The 22,820-nt window shown below is 37.9% G+C and overlaps 2 protein-coding genes across 3 annotated transcripts in view; one reads left to right on the forward strand and one right to left on the reverse strand.

Annotated features, from left to right (window-relative positions):
- Positions 1-22,820, forward strand: part of LOC104683194 (centromere protein P) — a 113,080-nt gene that overhangs the window by 75,179 nt on the left and 15,081 nt on the right. The gene's annotated exons all lie outside the window — the stretch shown is intronic.
- On the reverse strand, positions 4,458-20,953 carry ECM2 (extracellular matrix protein 2). Of its 2 annotated transcripts, none has more exons than XM_010389895.4 (10): positions 20,736-20,953; positions 16,202-16,503; positions 11,981-12,169; positions 10,236-10,715; positions 9,804-9,919; positions 8,965-9,100; positions 8,024-8,181; positions 7,570-7,709; positions 6,155-6,481; positions 4,458-5,446 (listed from the first exon to the last, which is right to left on the reverse strand). In XM_010389895.4, the coding sequence occupies exons 2-10, from the start codon at positions 16,476-16,478 to the stop codon at positions 5,245-5,247; spliced, it is 2,025 nt and encodes a 674-aa protein (XP_010388197.1). In that variant the 5' UTR covers positions 16,479-16,503; positions 20,736-20,953; the 3' UTR covers positions 4,458-5,244. The 2 variants fall into 2 exon arrangements, with proteins under 2 accessions (XP_010388197.1, XP_010388196.1); XM_010389894.4 differs by lacking the exon at positions 20,736-20,953 and adding an exon at positions 19,897-20,131.

Consider the following 22,820-nt stretch of genomic DNA (forward strand, 5'->3'; position numbering starts at 1 on the left):
TTGTCAGTGACCACAAACATTTCCACAGACAAAGGGCATTGGTGTTTCTGGGCTTCCTTTGTTTGTTTTCGCTTTCCTTGAAGCAAAGTAAAGCTGTGTTTTTGGGACAGACGTTTCATTTAGTTTCAAGATTCACCCTGAGGTAGTTTGTCTTTTTTCTGCCATTCCCAAGGGAATGGCAGGAGCTGTGTCAGAGAGATTTAGGTTGGATATCAGGAAGGTGGGTGGTGGGGCACTGCCCATGCTCCCCAGGGAATGGTCACAGCCTCAAGGCTGCCAGAGCTCCAGTAATGTTTGGACAACGCTCTCAGGGATGCACAGGGTGTGGGACTGTTCGGGTGTCTATGCAGGGCCAAGGGCTGGATCAATGATCCCCGTGGATCCCTTCCAACTCAGAATATTCTGTGATCCCTTAAAGACTGATCAAACATTATCCAGTTGAGAGAAGCACATTTACTGTGTGAAAAAATTGATTCCATGGAGGTAATGAATCTGTTGTTTTACTTTTGCCTTACTAACTGGAGTATTTCATTATCATTAAAGGGATGCTAATTTAGCGTTAATTGGTTTCTAGTGTGGTCAGACTGTTCTATGCAGTACTTGACCCTGTAAGTTCTTTCAGGGATGCACAATGGTGCAGGATGTGTTCTCAAAGGCAATTTAGTGACTTAGTAACTCTTGCATCATGTAGAATGGAAGATTCTAATGAAGAGTTCTGCTTGGTGTTCTCTCTTCACTTCTTAAACTGAAAAGCAAAAAACAGTGCTGTGTCTTTATGGCTCTCTCCTGATGGAATTTTAATGCAGAACAGGGTGTCTGTTAGCAAGGAACATTACATCTGTAATGAGATTTTGTAACCTGGTTATTGGGAACATTAAACACTGTATTTCCACTGGACTTCATTATAGCACTTGTAACAAAATGGTGAAAATTATGCTTGCAGGCATTTGAGTATAGCTGCTTGGTACAAAACTTATGAGTAGGATGTTAATTTATTGGGAAAATAAAAAGCTAGATTCATTTTGATCACATGATTGTTTCTTAATGTGGAAAAGGAGATCTGTTTAATACATCTTAGAAGTTTTTATGTGACGTCTTCACTACTTTTAGATGGAAAAAGTGTTCCAACATTTTTCCACGATACTTTGGGGCCTTGAGAGGGAACAGAAGTTGTTGACATCTTTAAATCAGAGCTCTTATTTCACATGTCTGCTGTTTTTTCCTTGTTTAAAATGGCCTTCAGTGTGCCAAGAGAAGTAAAATTAAAGCCTTGAAATAGAGTTTGGGATTCAATGGTAACTAACTATAAGAGAGGGGTCATGTTACTAAATATGCAATAAAAGCAGGGGGATCTCTTTTGTTCATTAGGAAACTGAAATGTGTGTCTGCTGAGTAAGTCCAACATATGATTATAAATCTTTTTGCATGGATGTTTATACCTTTTTCATTTTACAAGAAGACAGACTGTTATGCAGGGCTTCTTCCAAATGTGAGGGTAGGTTGCATGGTGCACTAAGCCTTTAAATGCTTCCCACAGCCAAAACCAGCTTTAAAGGAAATCTCTTTAAAAACATTAACTATTTCCAAAGGGTTGGCTTCACCTCTGTGGTTGGGATGTTCTGCAAGGTGGTCATGATGTGGTTCTGACCCTCTCAGAGCAGTGGTTTGACCTGGAGTTTGGTCTTCCAAAACCTGATCCATTACTTCAGTGAGGAGAGGTGGTGTAGAAGTTGTAAGACATGTTGGTACCTCAAGTTCTTTGTTCCTTTGACATTGGTTGTTTGTTTGAGACTGTAAATCCAAAGCAGGTCCCTGAGGTTAAACTTCCAACTGAGGAGAGATTTTTTGAAGCTTCCTGAGGAAGCTTCCAGAACACCAGATACTGTATTGGCCTGCAAACCCACAGTCTGCATACTGGTTCTCTGCCAAGTGCTTCATGCAGAAAGTTATCAGGGTTAATGCATAAAATTATTTTGGTAGTATTTACTCATAATTTTACTATTTTACTGTCTGTAGACTTGTCTGAAAATTGTATACATTGGAATATAAACATAGTACTTAAATTACAAAATGTTTTCTCAGGAGAGTTTCAACCAGTTAACACTGGTATTACCACAGAAATGACAAACTGTTTATTTTCTTGCTGTAATCTAACTGTTTATAAAAGATGTGACTTGAAAGATCTTTAAAGTTCACTAATTTCTTTCAGTAAAAGTACAAATCTTTGGTAGAGAAATGTTAAAATTATGATTCCTACTTCTGATAGTTATTTTCTTTCAGAGTGCTAAGGAGTTTTTGTAGTAAGTGCAAGTATGATGAGTGTTTCAGAATTGAAATTCAGAAATTACATCAACCACTCTCTATAGTGTTACTGTAATAGTGAATTAACTGAGTGAAATTCACTTTGTTGTGGGCAAATAGAAAGATAGTGGTTGTACAGCAACTGCTTTTTGGGGCAAAGTTGAGTGATTTGTAGCTTTGTCGTGGAGGGATCTCTATATATTAAATTGAAATGGAAAATGGAGAAGGGTATATATAGCATGAACTCAACATTTTTGGGGTCTCAGGTTCTAATAACCTCAACACATGGGCATTAATAATGAAAATCTCATTTCGGGAGGCATTTGATGCCTTTATTTTTCTGAGGGTTTTGTGTTGTTTTTGTTGGGAATTTTTCCTAAGAAAGATCTTTTACCTTGCTTAGAGGAAACATTGCCTCTAATAGTTCCTTTAAATTCAGAAAGCTACCCAAGCTTCCACAGAAACAACATTATTTTGTTGGACACCTTTGCAGTTTTTATCATACCAGAAGTGCCTGTCCCTGTGCACAAAACAACAGCTCGGGCAGATCCTCAAAGTTCTGTCATCATTTACCCAGTAAAAATGGCAATGTCTTTTATACCTTTTGTATTAATATGGTAACCACAGGATGTCTTCTGCTATGTTTCAATTTATAATGGGATTTAGCAAGTCATGTCAAAATTCTGATGTGGGATACATGAGCCAACAATGCAAGTCAGAACTTAGAAATCTGAGGGTTTAAACCCCCAAAATTCCTCATATGCCACAAAGCACTGTGGTTCTGGAATTGCTATGGCTGTTGAATCCTAACCTCTCCTATTCTGGTCTCTTACTGAGTATAAAGTATCTTTCCCTCTCATAGTTTCAACATTCACACCTTGTATTCAGATCTATTTACTGTGCATGTGTCTCTGGCTGGGTTACTGAAAACATCCTATTCCAGGTTTTGCTGTACTACAAGTAGTTTCCTCTCTGAAAAATGTTTAAAAAATTCTGGTGGGACATCTCTGCAATCTTAGCAACTTGCAGCTGGTTTGCTCTTGAATTCATCTGTGAATACAGGTCAGCTCCATCCGTGTGTGGAGAACAGGAGAAATGAGAATGCTGCTGTGCATCTCCCAAGTCCAATTGCCTGGCAGAAGTGTTACTGGACTGGCTTAACAGGATCTCCCTCAAAGCAATTTTCATCAGGGACTTGCCATGAAGGCTCTCCCAGTATTTATATTTATATATTTATATATTTCATCAGATTTCTGAGTCTGATAACACTTAGCAGAACTGTATTCCATTCCCAGTCCAATGGCCTTCTTGAAGTATATTCATTTCCAATGTAAGCCTGCAAAAATTATTTGCTCGAATATATTTGAGAGAATAAACTAACTATAGTGGTTTTGTGTTGAGCTATCCTTGCATTTTTTTTTTCCTACTGGTGGCCAAAGTTTCTGAACTTGTTCCCTTGTTTTTCTTGACAGCAAATGCTCAGGTCACTATGGCCTAGAGTCACAAGCTGTAAAATGGTGACAATCCCATTTGCTTTGTTTATCAAATCCTTTCAAGCTCACTGTTTAAAAGTACTGAGAGTTGTTATAATAAAGCCCATTCCACTTCCAATGCAGTTGGTAGTTTTGAAGAGTGGATTTAAGCTGCTTCCATCTGACATATGGAAACGTGCAAGTTTAATTGCCCGTGTATTTCTGAAGTGAAGAAGCACCCATTTGTTGCATACCCTTCATCCCTTGGCTTCTTTCTCCTGCTTGGTCTTCTGCCTCTGCTACTGTTGTGTTCCGTTTCCAAAACATTTTTCCTTCACTCTCTGTCTCACTACTGGGGGCATTACATCAGCATTGTAACTTTGCTTTAGGTCGTGTTCTATTACTGAGGGCTTCCTTGATTCTCTTTGTATTAAATCCCCAGAGGAATAATCTTAGACAAATTACTTGCATAAAATTCACTTTTATGAAATCTTAGTAGTGAAAGAGCACATCTTGGAGAACAAAAATATTAATGGCCACAAGAAATCTTGATTCATCTGTATTTTAGTGGTGTAAATCTGTATTTATCCCTTGCAAATCCAGTTGGAGAATTTCTTGTGGGTCTTACAAGTCTGAATGTTTAAAGAGAAGAATTCTATTTGAATGAAAATACTTGCAACAATATGTGGTGTTGTGCCTAAATTTATTATAAAACTACAGATCCTGTACAGTATAAAAATCTAAAAAACTAAGTATGGTACAAATGAATGGAACCTATTACTGTGAGTTTAAAAATAATTTTTAAAAATTAAAATATGCTTTGTTTAAAAAAAAAAGCAACCAGATAGAAGATAATTGCTCATTCCTCTAGCTCATCAGAATCTGTGTTTGAATACAGGAAGCTTTTAGGGTCATCTAAAATAAACAATTTAATATTTTTTGTTAAAATTTCACTTGGAAGAGAACTTCTCACTACAAAATGTTTGGTAGGAAATCCAGTACTGTGTGTTTTTTAAGAAATTTGATTCCTGAATTTCTAGAATGTTCATAGCTCAAGGACTTTTTTATGTACAATTTTTACAGTTGATGGTACTACTTGAAATGTTTTTAATTCAGTTAATCAAATAAGACAGGACCAAGCTGAGGATTTTGTTATATTCTTATATCCTAAAATCTGATCTTATAGAGGGTGTACCTGGGGGCACAGTTTGGCCTGTTGTGTTTAAGTAAATAGTGTTAATAGAAATAAAAATTGATGTCATAATCTTAAGCTTCAGTTTTTACATTTAATGGTTTTATAATGAAACAATATGAAGAAATATACTGGTACCTTACTTCAGTATATAATATACAGTATCATATTTATGGCAGTAGGAGGGGTTTAAATCAGAAATAAGCAGACCAGTGAGTAGGAGAGAATAAATAAAGCTGCATTCCTAGAGACAGGGGTTGCAGTGCAGAACTGGGGGGTTTATTTGGTCTTCTGTGGTTTAAGAACAACACTGCAATAGGATCTTATGCATGAAAATGAATGTGGGGAGAGCTGCCTTGTGTTGATGTAGTTGTTTTCAAGGTGAACGTGTTCCAAGTGGGAATCTTCATTCTCCTCACTGTGCTCATCCTCATCCTCGTGGTTGGTCTGAGTCCTGCAGATGCGTTCGGGGGGCACCGTCCTGTGGCACGGGGCAGGAATCATGATATAGTTATTCCAGATACTCTTAACTTCATTTATTTTAGAGTTGCTGTCTATTTAGATATTTGAAAATGTTGACTTAATCAGTACATTACATTTTCTCAATTACATATTTATTGAGGACTTTCAAAAGTCTTTTTTTTTTTAACATTTTCCCTTTGCATTGTTTTCTCATTTATATCATATATTTACTTTTCCTGAGGAAAGTATTGCCATGTGTTGCTGAATGAAAACTTTGTCTGACACGTGGAAGATCCTCTCTCTGTCATTCCTTTGCTGTGCAAACAGCACAGAGGGCCCACACCCTGGCTCCACAGCTGGGGCTGGTGGAATCTGCTCACCAGGTGACTCCAACTGCTGACTCCTCCCATTATTTTGTTATCACTTTGGGCTCTGCTGGTGATTGCTGTGCCAGTCAAATTTTAGCTGCCCAAGCACTATTACAGGTGAAAATCTTGGAAAGAACTGGTGCATCAGTTCTTTGTGAGCATTTTCAGTAACTGTAAGGGAGGGCAAAATCTCACTTTTATCATATTAAGAAATACTACAGAAGAAAACTCAGGATTCCGCTCCTCCTTCAGAATTTTCTTAATGAATATTTACTTAAAAATAACAAATTCCTAAAGCAAAGCATGTCTTATGACATTTATTTTAATGTCATTAATGTAACAAAGAGCTTGGAAATTACCTTATTTTATTATTGTTCAGTCTTAGAAAACGTAGTTTTCTCATTTCATCGATCCCAAAGGGTACAGCCTTTAATTCATTGTGGTCCAAAAAGAGCTCCCTCAGGGAGTGGTAAGCTCCAAAAAACGACACTGGGTCGATGCCATCGTCGGTGAGTTTGTTAAAGGACAGGTAGAGATACTCCAGCCCCGGCCTCATGTGGCCAAACACATAGCCTGGAATTCTTTCAATCTGGTTTCCTATAAGTACCAGATGGAGTAAAGATTTTGGCAGATAGGAGGGAACATGATACAACTTATTATAAGAGAGATCGATTGACTCCAAGTTCCTGCATTAAAGGAGAAAAGAAAAAGAAAAGGCTGAAACCCCTCAGATTGTTCTGTGCAAGGCTCTGCTTCGTGGCATTACCAGGGAATGAAATTTCCAGGGGAAATTTGTTTCTGTTAATGGGGTAGAATGCGTTTTATGGAACATGGTCATGCATAATTACTCTGGGAATAGAAAGAATTAAGTCATGAATTACCAATCAAGCACAAAGATTTCGTTGATGGGAAGAGATCTTCAGTAATGAGGGCGGGGGGAGCTGAACAGGGGAATCCCAAGGGACCAGTTTGTGATTGCTGCAATAATGAGTTACACAGAAGAACTGGAATAACCTTGGGACTTCAGTCAGTATCCCATTAACAGGGAGTTTTAAGCTTTGTTCTTAAAGCCCATTTGAAATGGAATTGTTGTGTGAATGAATCAGTCCCATGTGCTTCGCTTCCTGGGTTGAGAGATGCTCTCAGTAGTAACAGCGTGGTTGTTTTCAGAATAAGGAATTTACAAGTTCAGGAATCAAGGGATAGGGCTGCAGCTGCTGGTGATGGCCAGGTACTGTGCTCAGCTTGGCAAATTATTTAGCAGGAAAATCAAAAGCACTATCACCTTTTACTACCTACATTCTCATTGCTTGCTCTGCTTATATTCTACTCTTAGACAAGGTAGTTGCACTGTCTTCCCTTCATCTTATTTACTTTTATAATTTTTAATCCAATGGGAAATAAAGCCAGGATAATATTGAATTATTTGTAAATTACCTGTGAGATAATTATGTATTGATACTAAATTACCATATAATTGTATATAGTATTATTTATAATTAATGTTCATTTTTGAATGGTGGTCAGAAAAAATAATGACTTTTCTGTTAATATGGTACAGATTTGAGGTAAAAGATCTATTTGACAGCTGAGTATCTTCTAGATTATACAATTAGGCAAGGGAAATTAAGAAAAATTAGCAAAGGAAAACAAATCAAAGGATAATTACAACTCTTAAGTTAAAAGTAATGAAGTGCAAATATTTATTTCATTATCTGACTCACTAATAACAGAGAAAAATAAAATAAATGCACTTTAAATGTCTGGTACTTACTCTTGGTTTATCCAAGCTAAAGGTGCTATCCTGTGCTCTTCTAGTTTGTTATGCTTTAGTCCAATGATGTTGATGTTTCTGGTATGGTTAAAGCAAATTTCTGATACTTCTTCAATTTGATTATGTTCAAGATATAACTCCTGTAAGTGCATTTGGGAAGAAAATCTGTGAGATCAGAATAGGCTGGGTTTTCCTGTTGCAAATTCAAAATGGAGCAATTACCTGTCCTCTGTATTACCTGGTCTATCTGTTAATTCTGAGTCTGAACCAGAGCCAGTTTGTAGCTGGAGTGGGATCTTCAGAAACACAATTTTTCAAAGCAATTGTTTTGTTTTCTCATTTGTGGAATACAGATTGCTTTGAAAGGGCAAAGAGAAGGAATTGCACCTTTTGGGTGTTTGTTGGGGGGTTGTTGTTGTTAGTATTTATTTTGGTTGTTTTGTTTTCTTTTTACCTCAAGAGTGGCAGGAAGACCTTGTGGGATAATTCTAAATTTATTTCTTCCCAGTCGCAAATAAGAGAGACTTTTCAAAGGATAAAAGGCCAAAGGACTGACATTTGCTTCACTAAGTTTATTTCCTTCTAATTCCAGCGTGACCAAGTTCTTTAAATCTAGGGAGAAAAAGTTTAATTTCAGTTAATTAACGCCATCTTATCTCTTGTTAAAATACATGTTCATAATTTAACAGTCTTAAACATTACCAGATCAGTTCACAGCAATGAAAAAATAAAATGAACTGATTTTATTATCTCATAATCATGGAATTCTATTGTTTATAAGTTCGTAGAGCTTTAGAGATTGAACAAAGCTTTATTTACATTTTCCTCTCCCAGTCCAAATGGAAAGGGCAGCAGCTGATCCAGTTTAGGTGGGACCCTTTTGGCAGGAGAGGAAAGGAAGCAGAAAAGTCCATCAAATTCTGATATGGATGGCACCCTTTCTTTTTTCTTTCTCTTTTTTCTGTCAGCCTGTGTTTCACTTGGCTTAAAACGATCATGGTTGACTCCAATTATATTCTCCCTGATTTTTCATGGACATCAAATTCTGTTCTCTTCCTTGCAATTTAAAAATAACTAAAATGGTTTCACCACAAATAAAGCCATCAGCTTCCAGGTGGGGATAGGAGGTGTCTTCAGCATATTTCAAATTCACCTTTATTTAGTGACCTTAAATAGAAGCTGCTTTGGGGGAGGAGCAGTTGCATTAGAAGGGAAAATGTAATTTTTCAAATACTTTGTCATGCAAATCTTTCAGCTTTTGTTGCCTTTTGAAAACATGGCACCATAAGGCTAACAGTTATTTTTCTATGTCAAACCAGGTGCATTTGGTTCAGCGTTCAGGTTTTCAAATTTATTTTACGCTCTTCATATAATTGACATTAGTTATTTAAATACCTTTTAAGCCATCTTCATCGATGGCATGAAGTTGGTTGTCATTTATTTTTATTTCTTCCAAAGCTGATGGCAGTTCAGAGGGGATATGTACCAGCATATTTCCATCCAGATACAAACGTTTCAGCTTTTTCAAGATCTTATCACAGGGATGAAGAAAGAGCACTTTGATTATCAAGGTGCAAAATACTCAGTTAAACATACAATATAATCATAGTTAAGATTTTCTTAAACACACACTTTTAAAGGTTTTCAGCAGCAGTGCAGTCATATCCACTGTTTTGAATTAAAAAGTAATGTTTTCTCTTATCAGTCTAATTAATTGGTTTCTTTCTGCTAAATATTAACAAAAGTGCCCGTTAATGTCATGTGTAACTGGAAGAGCTTCCATACAGCCCTGCTGCAGTTCCCCAGGATCACTGTTTGCATTCCTGCTGCTCTCTGTGAATCTTGGAAGTATTGCCTCACTACATTGTGCAGTATTTAGGACTTCAAAGTACATGCATTTAGAAATTATGTGCTTATCCTCTTCATTTGTGAGCAAATTGAGGATTTTCTGTAGGTCAGCAAATTTACTCAGGCAGAAAGACAACAACTGTTTCAGTAAGTGAGGATTTTTATGCTTAAGCTATCTTTAAAAATTGGTATGAAAAATCATATCCTAATTTTAATTCTTGATTATGGTGAGAGATTTCTTGAAGTAGCCAGGTTTGCCTGTACAGTAATTATACAGTGTTTACCTATACAAGGTGAAAAGTGATTTAGATTCATAAAATGAAAAGCAAAAAACACTTTTAAGCAGTAATTATTGAGAGGGTAGCAGAAGAGTTAGGCTTTCTTACTTTGAATGCTTTGGGACCTATGCCAGGAGAGGTAATGTTATTTTTACTCAGATCAATCCATTCCAAATTAGGTATCCCATTGAACGCTTCATCTGAGATAGCAGTGATGCTATTTCCTAGAACAGAAGGCAAGAGAAAAGTTTGAATTATGAAATACAGTCTGCACCTGAGCTGTGTAGTATTGCACATAGAAAATACGTCAAAAAACCAGCTGCATTATGGACAATAATTGTGTGTAGATATCTTCATCTTAGTATTTAAACACTGGTATGCAAATCTAATGTTTGTAATTCATTGTTTTAAAGGCTTAACTGTAAAATTAATTCTAATTCTTTTCTATGGTAAGGAATGACAAAGCCTTAACAGTGTTGTTGACTACCTTTGAGGGTGGATAATGTCACAAAAGTCATGCAAAGTAGACCCATTAATTACCTGTAAGGTCTAAACTTGTTAGGTCTGGATCTGAGATGGGTGGTATTTGTGTAAGTTTGGCATTAATGCAGCTTACTGTGGTGTCCGAGGTGGAACATCCAGATGGCAAAGGAGGAGCTTCTACGGGTGGAACAGGAATTGGGAAATGAGCTGGAATTCTGAAAGCACCATCGTCTTCATCACTTTCATACTGCACATCTCCTTCAGCTCCCGCTCTTGGGACAGGCAGCTTCTCTCTGCGATGCCCTTTGTGCCTCTGGCGATTCTTTCTGCCTTTCCTTTTTCTTTTCTTTTCCCCTTTTTTGTGACCCTCTTTGTCTCTAATCTCTGTCACTTCTGTTGGAAGCAGCTCGTCCTTTTCCATTTGAGTTTGTGCTGATGGCAGAACGTTGGTGTTGTTGAGGTCCTTGGGTTCTGGGGAATCACCAGACAACTCACTGATGTCATCCAGTGAAATTATGCTGGAGTCCAAAGAGGAGGCTGGCCAGGGCAATGAGAAAAAAACCCAAAACAACACAAAAGAGTCTGATAAGAAACTAAAATATTAGTAAGCACTGTTTCCCACATACAGTAAAAAACTATGGCTGTAGAATAGTGCTCCTCTATAATATGGTTTGAAGAATAAAAATGTGGTGTTAGATTGCTGCTTGAGAAAAGAGACACTTGACTGAGAAATGATTGAGCCAGCCATACAGAACAGTTTGTACACATCTATGATTCATGACAAGTCCAGAAAAAAAGGTGGAAAAATTAATATAGCTTTCATTATCTTCCTTTTTGACTTATTATTAATTATTGAGTTAGTGTTGATGGAGGTGTCTAAAGAGGAAAAATAATGTGTCTGGGAGTGGGAGGTAATTTGGAAAAAATTCACAGAGGTCAAGACTTGTTCTCGTCCAGAAGGAACTGTCAGGGGAGGAGTTGGCTGCAGGTGGGGATCTCACCAGGGAAATGCATTAACTTCATTACCAAAATGCAGTTTTTATTTCCATAATAGGACAATTCCAATAAAAGGAGTTTAAGTGTTTCAGTCAATATGACTTTTACAGTTCTCCAGTTAATTCCTATGATGTCTTGTCTCAGAGTGTCACATGCCCATACACACGAGGATAAATATTTCTTACAGCAAGAGGAGATTGCGTTCAGTACTTTGCAGATATAAGATATTGGGAGTGCGGGAAGGAAAAGAAGGAAATTGCATCTCATACTTTTCTCCTCCATTCCTTTTCTTTTTAAAGGTACTGATTTTATTTAAATTACTGTGAAAAAGCAAGATTGTAGTTCTTTGGCTCACAAGAGTGCGAATTGACTTTCTACTCTTGATTTATATCAAATAGCTGCAGTTTTTTGCACTCTGTATGTCTAATACATTTATAATGGCCAGTAGTTATTGGTTGATCCTTTGTAAATGGAAGTGGGATAGAAAATATAAATAGATGTTATTTCTTCTTATATTTACAAAATTTTGTAGAGGTAGGAGAGAACCAGAAAGGGGGAAAAAAAAATACAATTGTCTTTACTACTGCATATTTAGCATCATCTTTTCTTTAAATGTTGTATCAAACTCATCTAACAGAGTAGTCTGAGAAACTGAGGTCAGCTTGAGTGGAAACACTGAAGAGCTGCTTTTATCATGGAATTCAGGAAAATGTGTACCTTGTAACTCTCAGGATCATTAAATGCAGTGTTTGTGTTAGGTTTTAAACGAGGCAATTTCAAACCAGTAAATCTGTGGTGTCCCATACCAGTCTCAGAACACACTGGGCAGCATTCTCCTGCAGGAATGATGGTCTGGGGACATTTCAGAGGGTGGCACATGGTTGTGTCACAGATCACCTCTCCCTTGGAGCAGAGACAGGTGACGCAGGGCTTGGGAGACCACACGGCTTTATCAAACATGATCATCCCATTAGCTGTGCACTGCCCCTTCTTTCCTAGGAACAGAAAATGGGAAACTGGAGTTAAACACTTAAACTCAACCAACAGCGTTCATTAAAAACTTTGGAAAGAAGCACTGCTATTTTGTTCTTATTTTGAAAATACGTAAAATACACCCTATTTAAAGGATCTTCTCATTATTCCTTACTTTTCATAGCTGTATTTTCTTCAGTTTATTAGTAATCTCCAGTCATGCAAAACCCGAATATTTTTTCCAGGCCTTCTATTCCTCTCTTGTGCACCAGAGATCTTTTCTAATATCTTGCATGTTAAATGAGAAAGCTTTATGAAGGCCCTACGGAACTGGGAGGGTAACAATATTCGGTTTATAGTGACAGTTCCTAGGCTTGGTGGAAGTAAAGTCCATTCTGGGATGACTGATGAGATGGCAAAAATCTCCACTTCCCTGGAACTTGCTTTATCTGAAAAAAAAAAACCCCAAAAACTCTTTGCTAGAAAAGTAGCAATCTAGAACAGCTTGTACTGTGAAATACTCTGTCTCTTAGGTTTCTGGACATGCATCTACAAAAGATTGAGATCTCCCCAGGGTACCAGTTGAAATTTTCAGAAAGAAATGTAGTATTTTGAGCTCTACTCAGATATTCAGTAGGCAAGTGATTTGGAGAGCACAGAGACTTGGGAAGGAAACTAATCCCAGTTTCTCTTCCTTCCAGCGGTGGAGTTTCCCTCAGCAGAGTCTTCCCTGGGCAGATCCCTCCCAGACTCCAGGACAAATGTTGCTCTTCAGCAAGATACTTTTTTATTTTTGGTCTTTTGAGAGAAGGAAAGCCAAGGCTGAGATTCTTCATCCCATGCAAATATTCCTATTTACGAGTGTACCTCTAAATCTCGTTGAGAAGCTGAACTCCCTCCACACCTTCCTTTTCCTCTTTCTAATCAACCTAAGAATGCATTGCTGAAGTGTTATTTCAAGATGAAAACCCATTTCTAAGTTAACTTTGTACTTCCCTGCATATAAAGAAAAAGAAATTTCCTTTTTTCCTATTCAGTTTGACTTCCTCCTTCAGATGAAAGTTAATACAGCAGAAAAACCTTATCTCACCTGAATCTGCATGCCAAGAGACTTTCATTTGTGGTACACAAATTGTCTTTGGAGGAGTTGTTTGCAGGGTTTGTTTTTCCCACACTCCGCCCTGCTCAGTGCCTGGGTGTTCAGTTTTAATAAGAGTATTTAGGAGAGCCTCTAAATAACCTTGTCAGAATATTGTAAATATTTGGTTTGAAATGTCTCTGGAATTAATATTTGTCTCAAAATGAGGCATTTTGCAAAGTCTTTCAAGGTAGTCCTACTGTCAGCTTCATAACAAAGGTTCTTTCTTTGTCCTTCTACTTAAAGACCATTGGGTATGAATCTGTTTTCTACAGGAAAAATTAATTATCAGAATCGTCTAATTTGGATGATCCTCTCTATTCCATATATTTTTAAAAATGCTGTGATTTAAATTGCTCTTAGGATGGAAAAGGTGAGAAATTAACGTTTTGAGTAGTTGCATCTTGGTTTTTCAAAGGTCTGGGACATCTCTGCCTCATTTCAGCTGCGTAAAGTTGTGCTCTAAGCAACTCCAACCATGTCAACTGCAGGAGGAGAGGAATTAGCCCAGGCCAAGTGTTAGTTGGCTTTAAGTCCCTTGTCATTCTACCCAGGTATCTGCAATCCAGCTGTTTGCTGGATCCTAACTTTGAGGTTTATATGCTTGCCAGTACACCACAATATTTCTTTTAAATAATCTCCAAAAGAAACACAAAAAGAATCCTGCACTTTCTCATGTTAAACAATAAAACATCAGCTGTTCCAGAGGAGCATAATCTGGCCTGGGAAGAAAATTCTTCTGTGTTTCCTAAAATTCTTTCTTTTGTTTTAGCTACTAGACTGTATCTGAAGTCAGTGCAGATCTTGTCTGAATAAGCATAAAGATAGGAGTTATCAGGCTTGGCCTCTGCAGGCTTCTGTAACAAATGATCCTTTTTTCTGTGTACACTAGAGTTGCATAAGGCAGGAGCAGTGTTACCCTTTTGGTGCACTACTGTCAGAACTACTGTCTGGCACTGCTGGGGATTCTCAGAACCCCTGTGAGACACAATAAAGGCTCTACTGAGATGCTCCTTAAATTTCCTGACCACTGAGTCACTTCAGCTTGGTGGTGCAAGCAGGGAGAAGTGGGGGTCAAGAGAGATTAGAAACAGTGACCATCCTACTCTGCTCTACCTCATGGACAGACAACTGCAGATTGTCTTATGTTGTGGCCAACTGTTTGATTTAATTTAAATATTCACATGATTCTAATCTGGAGGAAGGAGATACGTCTGGTTACTGTTAAACTTCATTTAACTGTTAATTTTCATCCTGCATATATCTGTAAATTGGGGTGGATTTTTTATTTTTAGTCTGCTAAGATCAAAACAAGTAGCTAAGAGAATGGAAATTAATGTTTGGATTGCATTTTCTTCTATTCTGGAGCATGATTAATAATAGTGTTCTATTATTTAATAGGCTCTGTTTTTTCCAAATCTGACATTAACTTGAAAAAATTTTGAACTTTAAAAGCTAGACTAAAAAATACCTTGTGGTTCCAGTCTTTGGCAGATGAGCATAGGACTTTTAACCTTTGGAAATATGGTGTAAATTCAGCATGGAGTTCCAAATAAAATGAGTTCAGTGGTTTTAGCTCAGCTTTTGGATGCAAGTCCAGATAGAAAGAAACAAGCGGGGCGGGGAGGGGGAAGAGCTGTGCATTATTTCAGCATGACTGATGGTCCTGACAGAAACTCTGGAATATCTTACATGAAGTGTATGCTACTTACGTGGTATTTTCCTCTGTTTAATTTTAAAAATATTTTTAAATTAAAGGTTTGACATTAGTAATATGTATAATATTGTAATACACACTGGAAATGCCACAGTCCAGAATTTTGCTAGTTTTCCTATTCAAACCCCTTACTTTCAAATATTTGATTTGAAATGGTGGTTCAGCCTTTCTGAAAATAAGGACTCACAATAAACAGTAATTGTGGAGAAAATGTGGCTAATTTATGTTTGAGACTTCTCAACCCAGTGGTCATGTCTGTTGTGGGACACACTTGAAAGGCTTAAATTCTTGCTTATAAAAATAAATTATTATCATTTATATAGAATATATAATGAGGGCATTCTTTTCTTTTTCCATAAAATTAATTAAACTGCATATGAATATTTTACTTAGTGTGTGATCTCTTGATGGAGGAATGGAATACCTGTATCTTTGTATCTACAGAGAGGACACAACCTTGTATTTCCTTACAACATCCCACTGTCTTTTCTTCAACCTTCAAACCTCTTTCTATGAAAAGAAATGGAACATTGTAACATCTAATAATTTTTGATTGGTTAATGACTGGTTTCAAATTGAAAAGTACTGATAGTGCTATTCAGAAGTTACTGTTTTTGAATGGATCACTGATTTTAGATTCTTTATTGAATGAGGGTTTTTCTCTCTGAATTTAGTTTTCTATCGTAAGCATCTTGTTTATAGTGTAACTTCCATATTGCAACTACTACCAAGTGTTAGTAAGTTATTTACAAAATCAAGAATTATTCCTGAAAGTTTGCACGTAGACATAGTTTGCTTTTCAGAAATGCAACCCATAAAGTAAAGATAAAAGAACTTGAATTCATTTTAATGAACACTTATGTTACTGGTGTTGGGGCTTCAGTGAAATGTTATTTGACTTATTGAGCAATAAATTCTTCAAAATGGCCTTCAAACTTGCTACACTTTTGAAGTTATGATAATATCCCAACAAATTTTTTGTTAGTTTAGATCAAAAAATAACGCAGAAAAATTGCAGGAAATATTGCTGTTACCTGGCAGAGCAGGATTCACGTAAAAAGCCTCATGTGCCAACCACCAAACTACCGTGGAAGGCCGCAGGTATATGTGGCAAGTGAGCTAAAATAAAGCTTTAATGAGTTGATATGTTTGAAATGAAAAGTCAGCCCCCCACAAGGAGCAGAGGGGCTCTGTTCTCACCTGGTAAGACACTGTAGGTGCTCTCATGTTGCCCCAGCCCCACGAGGGAGTCAAACACCCCCATCACGCTGTCATCAATGTTAATGAGGGGGATCCTGGGCCCCGGGGGCTCCATCCCGGGGGTCCTCGGGGCCCTGTGCCCTGCCCAGGGGCTCCTTCCCAGCCCTCGCTGGCGCATCCTCCTCCTCTGCCTCCTGCCAGCACCGCCTTCAGCTGGGCAAAAGTCAGTGCACAGCGAGACCAGCAGGAAATAACAGAGTAAGGATGGTGCCTGCATGGTCTTGTGTGTCCCACAGAGTATCCTGGAATGGGAAAAGAGAGGGAAGTTAGGTACCTGGAGAGCTTTTAGGAATACGTCAGTCACACAGGGCATTTTTCGAGGCAGGTGAACCAATACACGGTAGGGCAAATATAACCGAGTTTCCCCTCGGAAAGGAATTGCCCTCTGAGAGCCACATGACCAATTTGATTTTAGTGATTCTCAGCAGTCACAGTCAAACAGGTGCTGGTTTGTATTTGGGGCTGCATTCAAAGAGGTGCTTTAGATTTGCAGTGCATTGGCAGTTCAGTAATTGTTGCTGCTTCCAGCAAGGGACTTCTCGAGACTTCTGTAAAGTGTGTCTTCTTTTTTTTTTCTTGTGATTGCTAGTATTTCTTCCAGGGTGTTGTAACTTCTGGGCTTGGGAATGGCAAAGTAACAGAAAAATGCCCAATTCATTTGTGACGTGCTGCCCCAAATGTTTTTGGTTGGCATTTCTGTGCACAGCATTTTTTCACTGTAAATGAAAAGATGTTGCTTTTCCATCTGTCTCTGGCCATCCTCTTCTCTAAAAGATCTGCTTGGTTCTGCAGAGGAGACCTTCAGGAAGTTTGTGCTATTTGTGACATCCCACAGCTACTTTTCCAGTGGAAGTTTTTATAAAGTGTAGGGTCTAATCAGGTCGATCTATAATGGGCTGTGTTCTGCATTTACTTATTAAGAAATTCAAAATAATTGGGCCTTCTTATGCTTGTGACAGAAAAATTACATTTACTGTCACCAATAGGTGGCATTCCAAAACAGAGCAGTCAGGATTCAGGAGTATGCACAGGAAGCGTATCCAGCAGTAGATTGCTGTACCAGTGTGGAAATAAGGCCCTGCATATCCAGGGTTATTAATGATTCGTCAGAGCTCTGATGCATAATTCTTTCAAAAAGGAAATGCTTCTGTCCTGTGGCCTATTTTAACTGACACAGCAGAGACAGGAGACATTTATGTTCTTGGGAGAGTGAGAATTAGTGAAGAACTTGGAGCTCTCGGGCTTTGTTGCCAAGACAAGGCTTAGAGCGTGTCCATGGTTTTTCTCAAAGGAACTTTTGAGGGGATTAAAAAAAGCTTTTTCTTAATGTTCATCAGTCTGGCTTTATATGTCATCTTTCACTTTGGAGTTGATCTTATTATAATTATGTTGAGTAAATACTGGATAGTATTATTTCAGGAACTTGAACTGGGTTTTTGCCTGAATTAGATTTTGTTAAAAAGCTTGTTCATCTTGGTATTTTCTGATTTATAGAACAGGCCAAGTTTTTGGTACAAGTTGCCTAACTGTTCTTTAACATAAGGCACATGATTGATTGCATGTTTTTCATGCTTTCCACATCATAATTCTCATTTTTTTTAACCTCATATTTTAAAATGGGAAGTTGGCAGTAAATAAGCTTGAGAGTCCGCATTTTACTTCTTTTTAATATTGTCGTTTCTGTGTTCAACTGTTTTAATTTTAAAATGTTATGGCAAATTTAGATATTAATTTGCAGGATTTGAAGTTAATGTTTTTATTTCTATATAAAGGGAATTTGAGATGCAAGCATCTCCCACAAATCTTCACAGCATCTCCTGGAATGGCAGGTTTTGAAATGAATCCAATCTTTAGTTTGCTGCTTTCTCAGAAATCACTTATTCCAAAATGCTGTATAGACTCTATAGCCTTTTATTTACAGAAATTGCTGTTAGTTAACATATCAGATAGCTGCAGGAGCTTGCCCTCTGCATTGAAAATGCCTGTTCTTGTTGAGAAAGTGCTCATTTCTGAGTGCCTCAGGACAAATGACCCAATGCCTTTGGTTTCTGACTTGCATGGTAATGAGTGGCTATAAAATTACACAGGAAACTTCTGTTCCACCAGCTGGGCTGAAACACACTAAGAGCCCTCAGGGAAAACTGGAGGTACAAAGGAAAGGCTTGAACATGTGTGTTCATTCTGTCAAGTTTCTGACATCTTAATTATGGTCCCATTTTTCTGGGGTACTCTATAATAACACCATAGCTGTGCAGTTAACAATGCTGCTACATTACACTTGGGCTTTTTTAACATTTAACTATTTCTTCCTGTGACCAGAGACACAAAATGAATGGCATGACTGAAATACTTTTCCATTCTCCATCTCTTTTTAAAAGTCAGGAATAATATAGGGTGAATTATATTACATTAACTGTACAAAAGATGTTTTGCTAGGAACTTAAACAGTAAAATTCTATAATAAATCAAATTATTTTAAAGTGAAACTTGGTTTCATAGAATACTTTATAAATACAAATTTTAAAATCAGAAACAAAACAACAGAAAACACACCACACCCCCCCAAAAAAAGTCTTTATAAACTAATCCTGTTCATATATGTGAGTTTATATGAACCTTTTTTTTACACCAATTTAACTCTTCAGCACTGAAAGCTTACTATTGCTACTTTCAACCAAATGGTGTTCTTTGCATGCAGAACTCGGGCTGCTGAGTTCTTTCCTTGCCTTATTTAACAAGTGCTGCCTCATATTTTAAGGCCCAAATTGAAAGGCCTTGGGTGCTTTGGGCCTTTCCTGCCCATGTCTGGGATCCTCAGATTATCTCTCAGGAGATTGTATTTTGTATAGGGCCAGCCAACTTTTAATTTGGGGAGATTCAGCCTATTCAATTTATGACTTTTATAATAAATCATTGCATAGTAAATTAAATTATAGCTAGCCAGTGTAATTAAATTAATTGCTTGTGTTGCCACATCCTCTCAATGTGGCTGCATTGCTATGCAGTGTATATATATACTGCACAGCAGTATATACCAATTTTCATTTTACCCATAAATATTTAGATCAGGCACAGTATGTGAAAGCATCTTTATTACCTTTACTTTTTCTATGTAATGTGTTCAGTAATTTGTAGCTTTATCTTCAGTATCTGTCAGTTTGCTGTTATGTTAATGGAAATAGTTAATTTTTTAAAGGAGAGAGCCTTTAGAAATACCAGAGTATCAGAATTTATTAAATAATCCGTCTTTATCCATTCAGTCTAAATTCAAACACGTTCCTAAGATGTCAGCCTTATTTCTCATGACACACAGGGGTTAAAGTGCTTTACCAAGATTTTTCACTGACTCTTTTTTAAATGCATTGCACAGAAATGAGTTACATTTATTCATAGCAGCCAGACCAGTTGCACTTTCTGTTAGTTTAAGTTGGATGTGCATGGCAAACATTCAGACAGAACAAAAAGCAGCTCAAGGGGTATTGCACACTTTATCTAGAAAAGCATTTCTGTTCAGTATTGCTAAATATAGCCCACATTATTTCATTTCAAATATTACATATTTGCAAAGTTAACATGAAGTTTAAGCCATTCAACACCATGCTTTAAGCAGTAATTTAAAATGTAAAACATTTTACCTTGTAATCTAACCTAACAGCAGATTCTGCTTGCTGTCATTTAGTCTCCCGTTGCAAATGAAACAAAAATCTCAGTGATATCTTTAAAACAAACAGAGAAACTGTAGGGATTGTTGAAACATGTGAGATGATTCCTTAGTTAAGTCTGAAATAGCTTCTTCCCCTGGGGACCCAGGGCTGAGTTCTGTGTGCAGAGACTCAGCTCGTGCTGGTGCTCGGAGCACTGGAACCTCGCTCGGGCAAATGAGGAGCAGCACAATGCCTTCGGTCCCGAGGCTGACAAGGCACAGCTGGAAATCCTTTTCCAGTACTTACAGTCACATAAGGAACAGGGAAATGGAGTGTTTTCAAAAGAAACAAAAAAAAAATGTGTATTTTATTCGGTGCTGGTTTATGTATTTAGAAGTTTAGTTTCCAGGTGGCATGACTTTAATGTAGATTTATTTAAAATAACAAGATCTAATACACTTTGGTAGATGTAGCCTTAACATAAAAGCATTTATTAAAATTAGAACTTTTTTTTTTTTCAATTCATGTTTTATTAATCCCCTCCTGCACTTAAAAAGCCTGTCATCTATAAGCAGCAAACCTTGTTGTTGAAGTTTTAGCATGGAAAGTTTTTCTTTTGTCTATTTACAGCGATGATTTCACTGCAAGTTGTAGCTTATGCATGGAAAATAAAACGACCGGAGCACTTTCCCTTCATTTTTTCTCTTTGTAAGGCTAATTACATCCTGAAACATGATCCTGAAGCTCAGCTCTGCAGAAGCTGCAGGGAAGTTACTGATCCAGAGAGGAGAAGGGAGTGTGAGGGAAGGGAGGGAAGAAGGGTACATTACCACAGGTCCTGTGTGCGCCAGCAGAGCCTTTTCCTGCATCCCCAGATCGCGCGGCTGCGGAGTGTCCGGGTGGATGATGGGATGGATGGGTCTGGTGAGCTTCAAAATGACAAATTCACCTGGGAGGCCGAGTTGTCTGAGTTCTGCTGACATTAAAAATTGGTCGTTTGCTTGCGCTCACACTCTGAGGAATATTTAGACAGATAGTCATGGAATGGTGTAACCATTGAGTTAACCATAATTGTTAACTGGTGTGTGGCAGAAAGATCCTGGGAGAACACATTGTCTCTTAAAATAGGCATTCACTTCCCACTGTGCTCTGCTTTGCAAAGGCAAAAGAAGAAATATTAAATTTTGGTAATTTATCTGGAGCTGTTAGAAGGGAATGGAGACAGTCACTTAAAAAATGGAGTGAAAATCCAGATGGAAGGAACTTTAAAGTTTATCCCATGCCACCCCTCTGCCCTGGGACACCTTCCACTATCCCAGGGTGCTCCAAGCCCTGTCCAACCTGGCCTTGGACACTTCCAGGGATCCAGGGGCAACCACAGCTTCTCTGGGCACCCTGTGCCAGGGCCTGCCCACCCTCACAGGGAGGAATTCCTTCCTAATATCCCATCTAACCCTGCCCTCCTTCAGCTTAAGGCCTTTCCCCTTGTCCTGTCACTCCATGCCCTTGGCCAAAGTCCCTCTCCAGCTCTCCAGGAGCCCCTTTAGGCACTGGAAAGGGCTCTAAGGTCCCAAAGCCTTCTCTTCTCCAGGCCAAATGGCCCCAAGTCTCTCAACCTGTCTTCATTAGTGATGTGCAGATTCAGACACACCTTAAGAGATCCTTCAGTCTGCTTGGAGGATTTAGGATTTTCACTGTATCTCTGTGAGGCCTTTGCTTATATTCTTCTCAACTTGTATTAAGGAAGAAGTAAAAACAGCTTAAGGGATCTGCAAAGACACAGGTTCATGAAAATGGCATTGCACCTTCCTGCAATGACCAGTAACACTTGAAAATTGTAGGAGCTGTAAAAGAGTGACCCGTGGCTGCCTGGTATCAAGAGGGTTTAGGGTTTTTAACTGGAAAAACCAGTGTCTGAGAATAGACATCATCTGCTGCCTTTCAGTAAGATTTAAATCTGTGTGAGATTAATAATTGGCTTTAATATTATTATTTACATTAAAAATTTCCACATAAAATTGCTGTCATAATAAATGAAGAAAAAAAATGTATATTCTGCTAAAAGTTCAGACTAGGATGGCAAATGATTTCAGACATACACAGTTCAGGTAGTGTCTGTGTGAGTGCAAACACTGCTGTGTCCTCAGGGATCTAATATTTACTGTGTTTATGGGAATAGCTCATCCAAGAGCAGAGCAAGTTGCCAATGTGCTTCATCTGCAAGTCGTGTTATGTCTGTCCATCCCATGGCCAGTGTTTGAAATGAGCTGTGCAAGGGGAATATTTTGGTCTGTTAAGATGCCTTCATGTGGAATTGTCTCCTTTGAGGAGAGAAGAGGCAGAGTAAACAGCAGTGACTAATAATTAGAATAACTTTTTTTTATTTTGTATCTTAGGGCAAACTGCCACTGTTGGTTTGTGTCTTGAGCAAGAGCCATAGGATGTGAGAAATGGCTGTGGAAGCCTGGAGCCTCTGGCATGGATTCTTCTCTTTTCCTTTCACAACAAGAACTATTAGTCAGTGTACAATAATATTGTTGTTGTTTTCCTTTTTAGCAATTTTGCTCCTTTCTGTAGGAGTTAATGGAGGGACGAAAAACATTTGCTACTGTGCCCTTGCTCTAAACCTCAGAGGAGGTAAAATTAATGTATAAGTTAATATAACAGAATCTGTGATGCTGAAAAGAGCTTATAGATTTTCAAGCTCTGTCTGAAAGGCCACTTAAATACATGGAGAATTCTGAAACAGGAGGAATAATTTGTGTTTCTGAAAGGTCTTTAAGGTGCCTGCAGTGTAGTATTTTTGTCATCAAAGAATGCCAGGCTGAAGGAACATAAGGAGGATATCTTGAAAATAAAAATTATTAAGCCAACTTATGAAGTATAGAAATTATAAAGAGTACGGAGTATAGAAA

The sequence above is a fragment of the Corvus cornix genome, chromosome 12 (genome assembly GCF_000738735.6).
Source record: "Corvus cornix cornix isolate S_Up_H32 chromosome 12, ASM73873v5, whole genome shotgun sequence".
Lineage (NCBI taxonomy): Eukaryota > Metazoa > Chordata > Aves > Passeriformes > Corvidae > Corvus > Corvus cornix.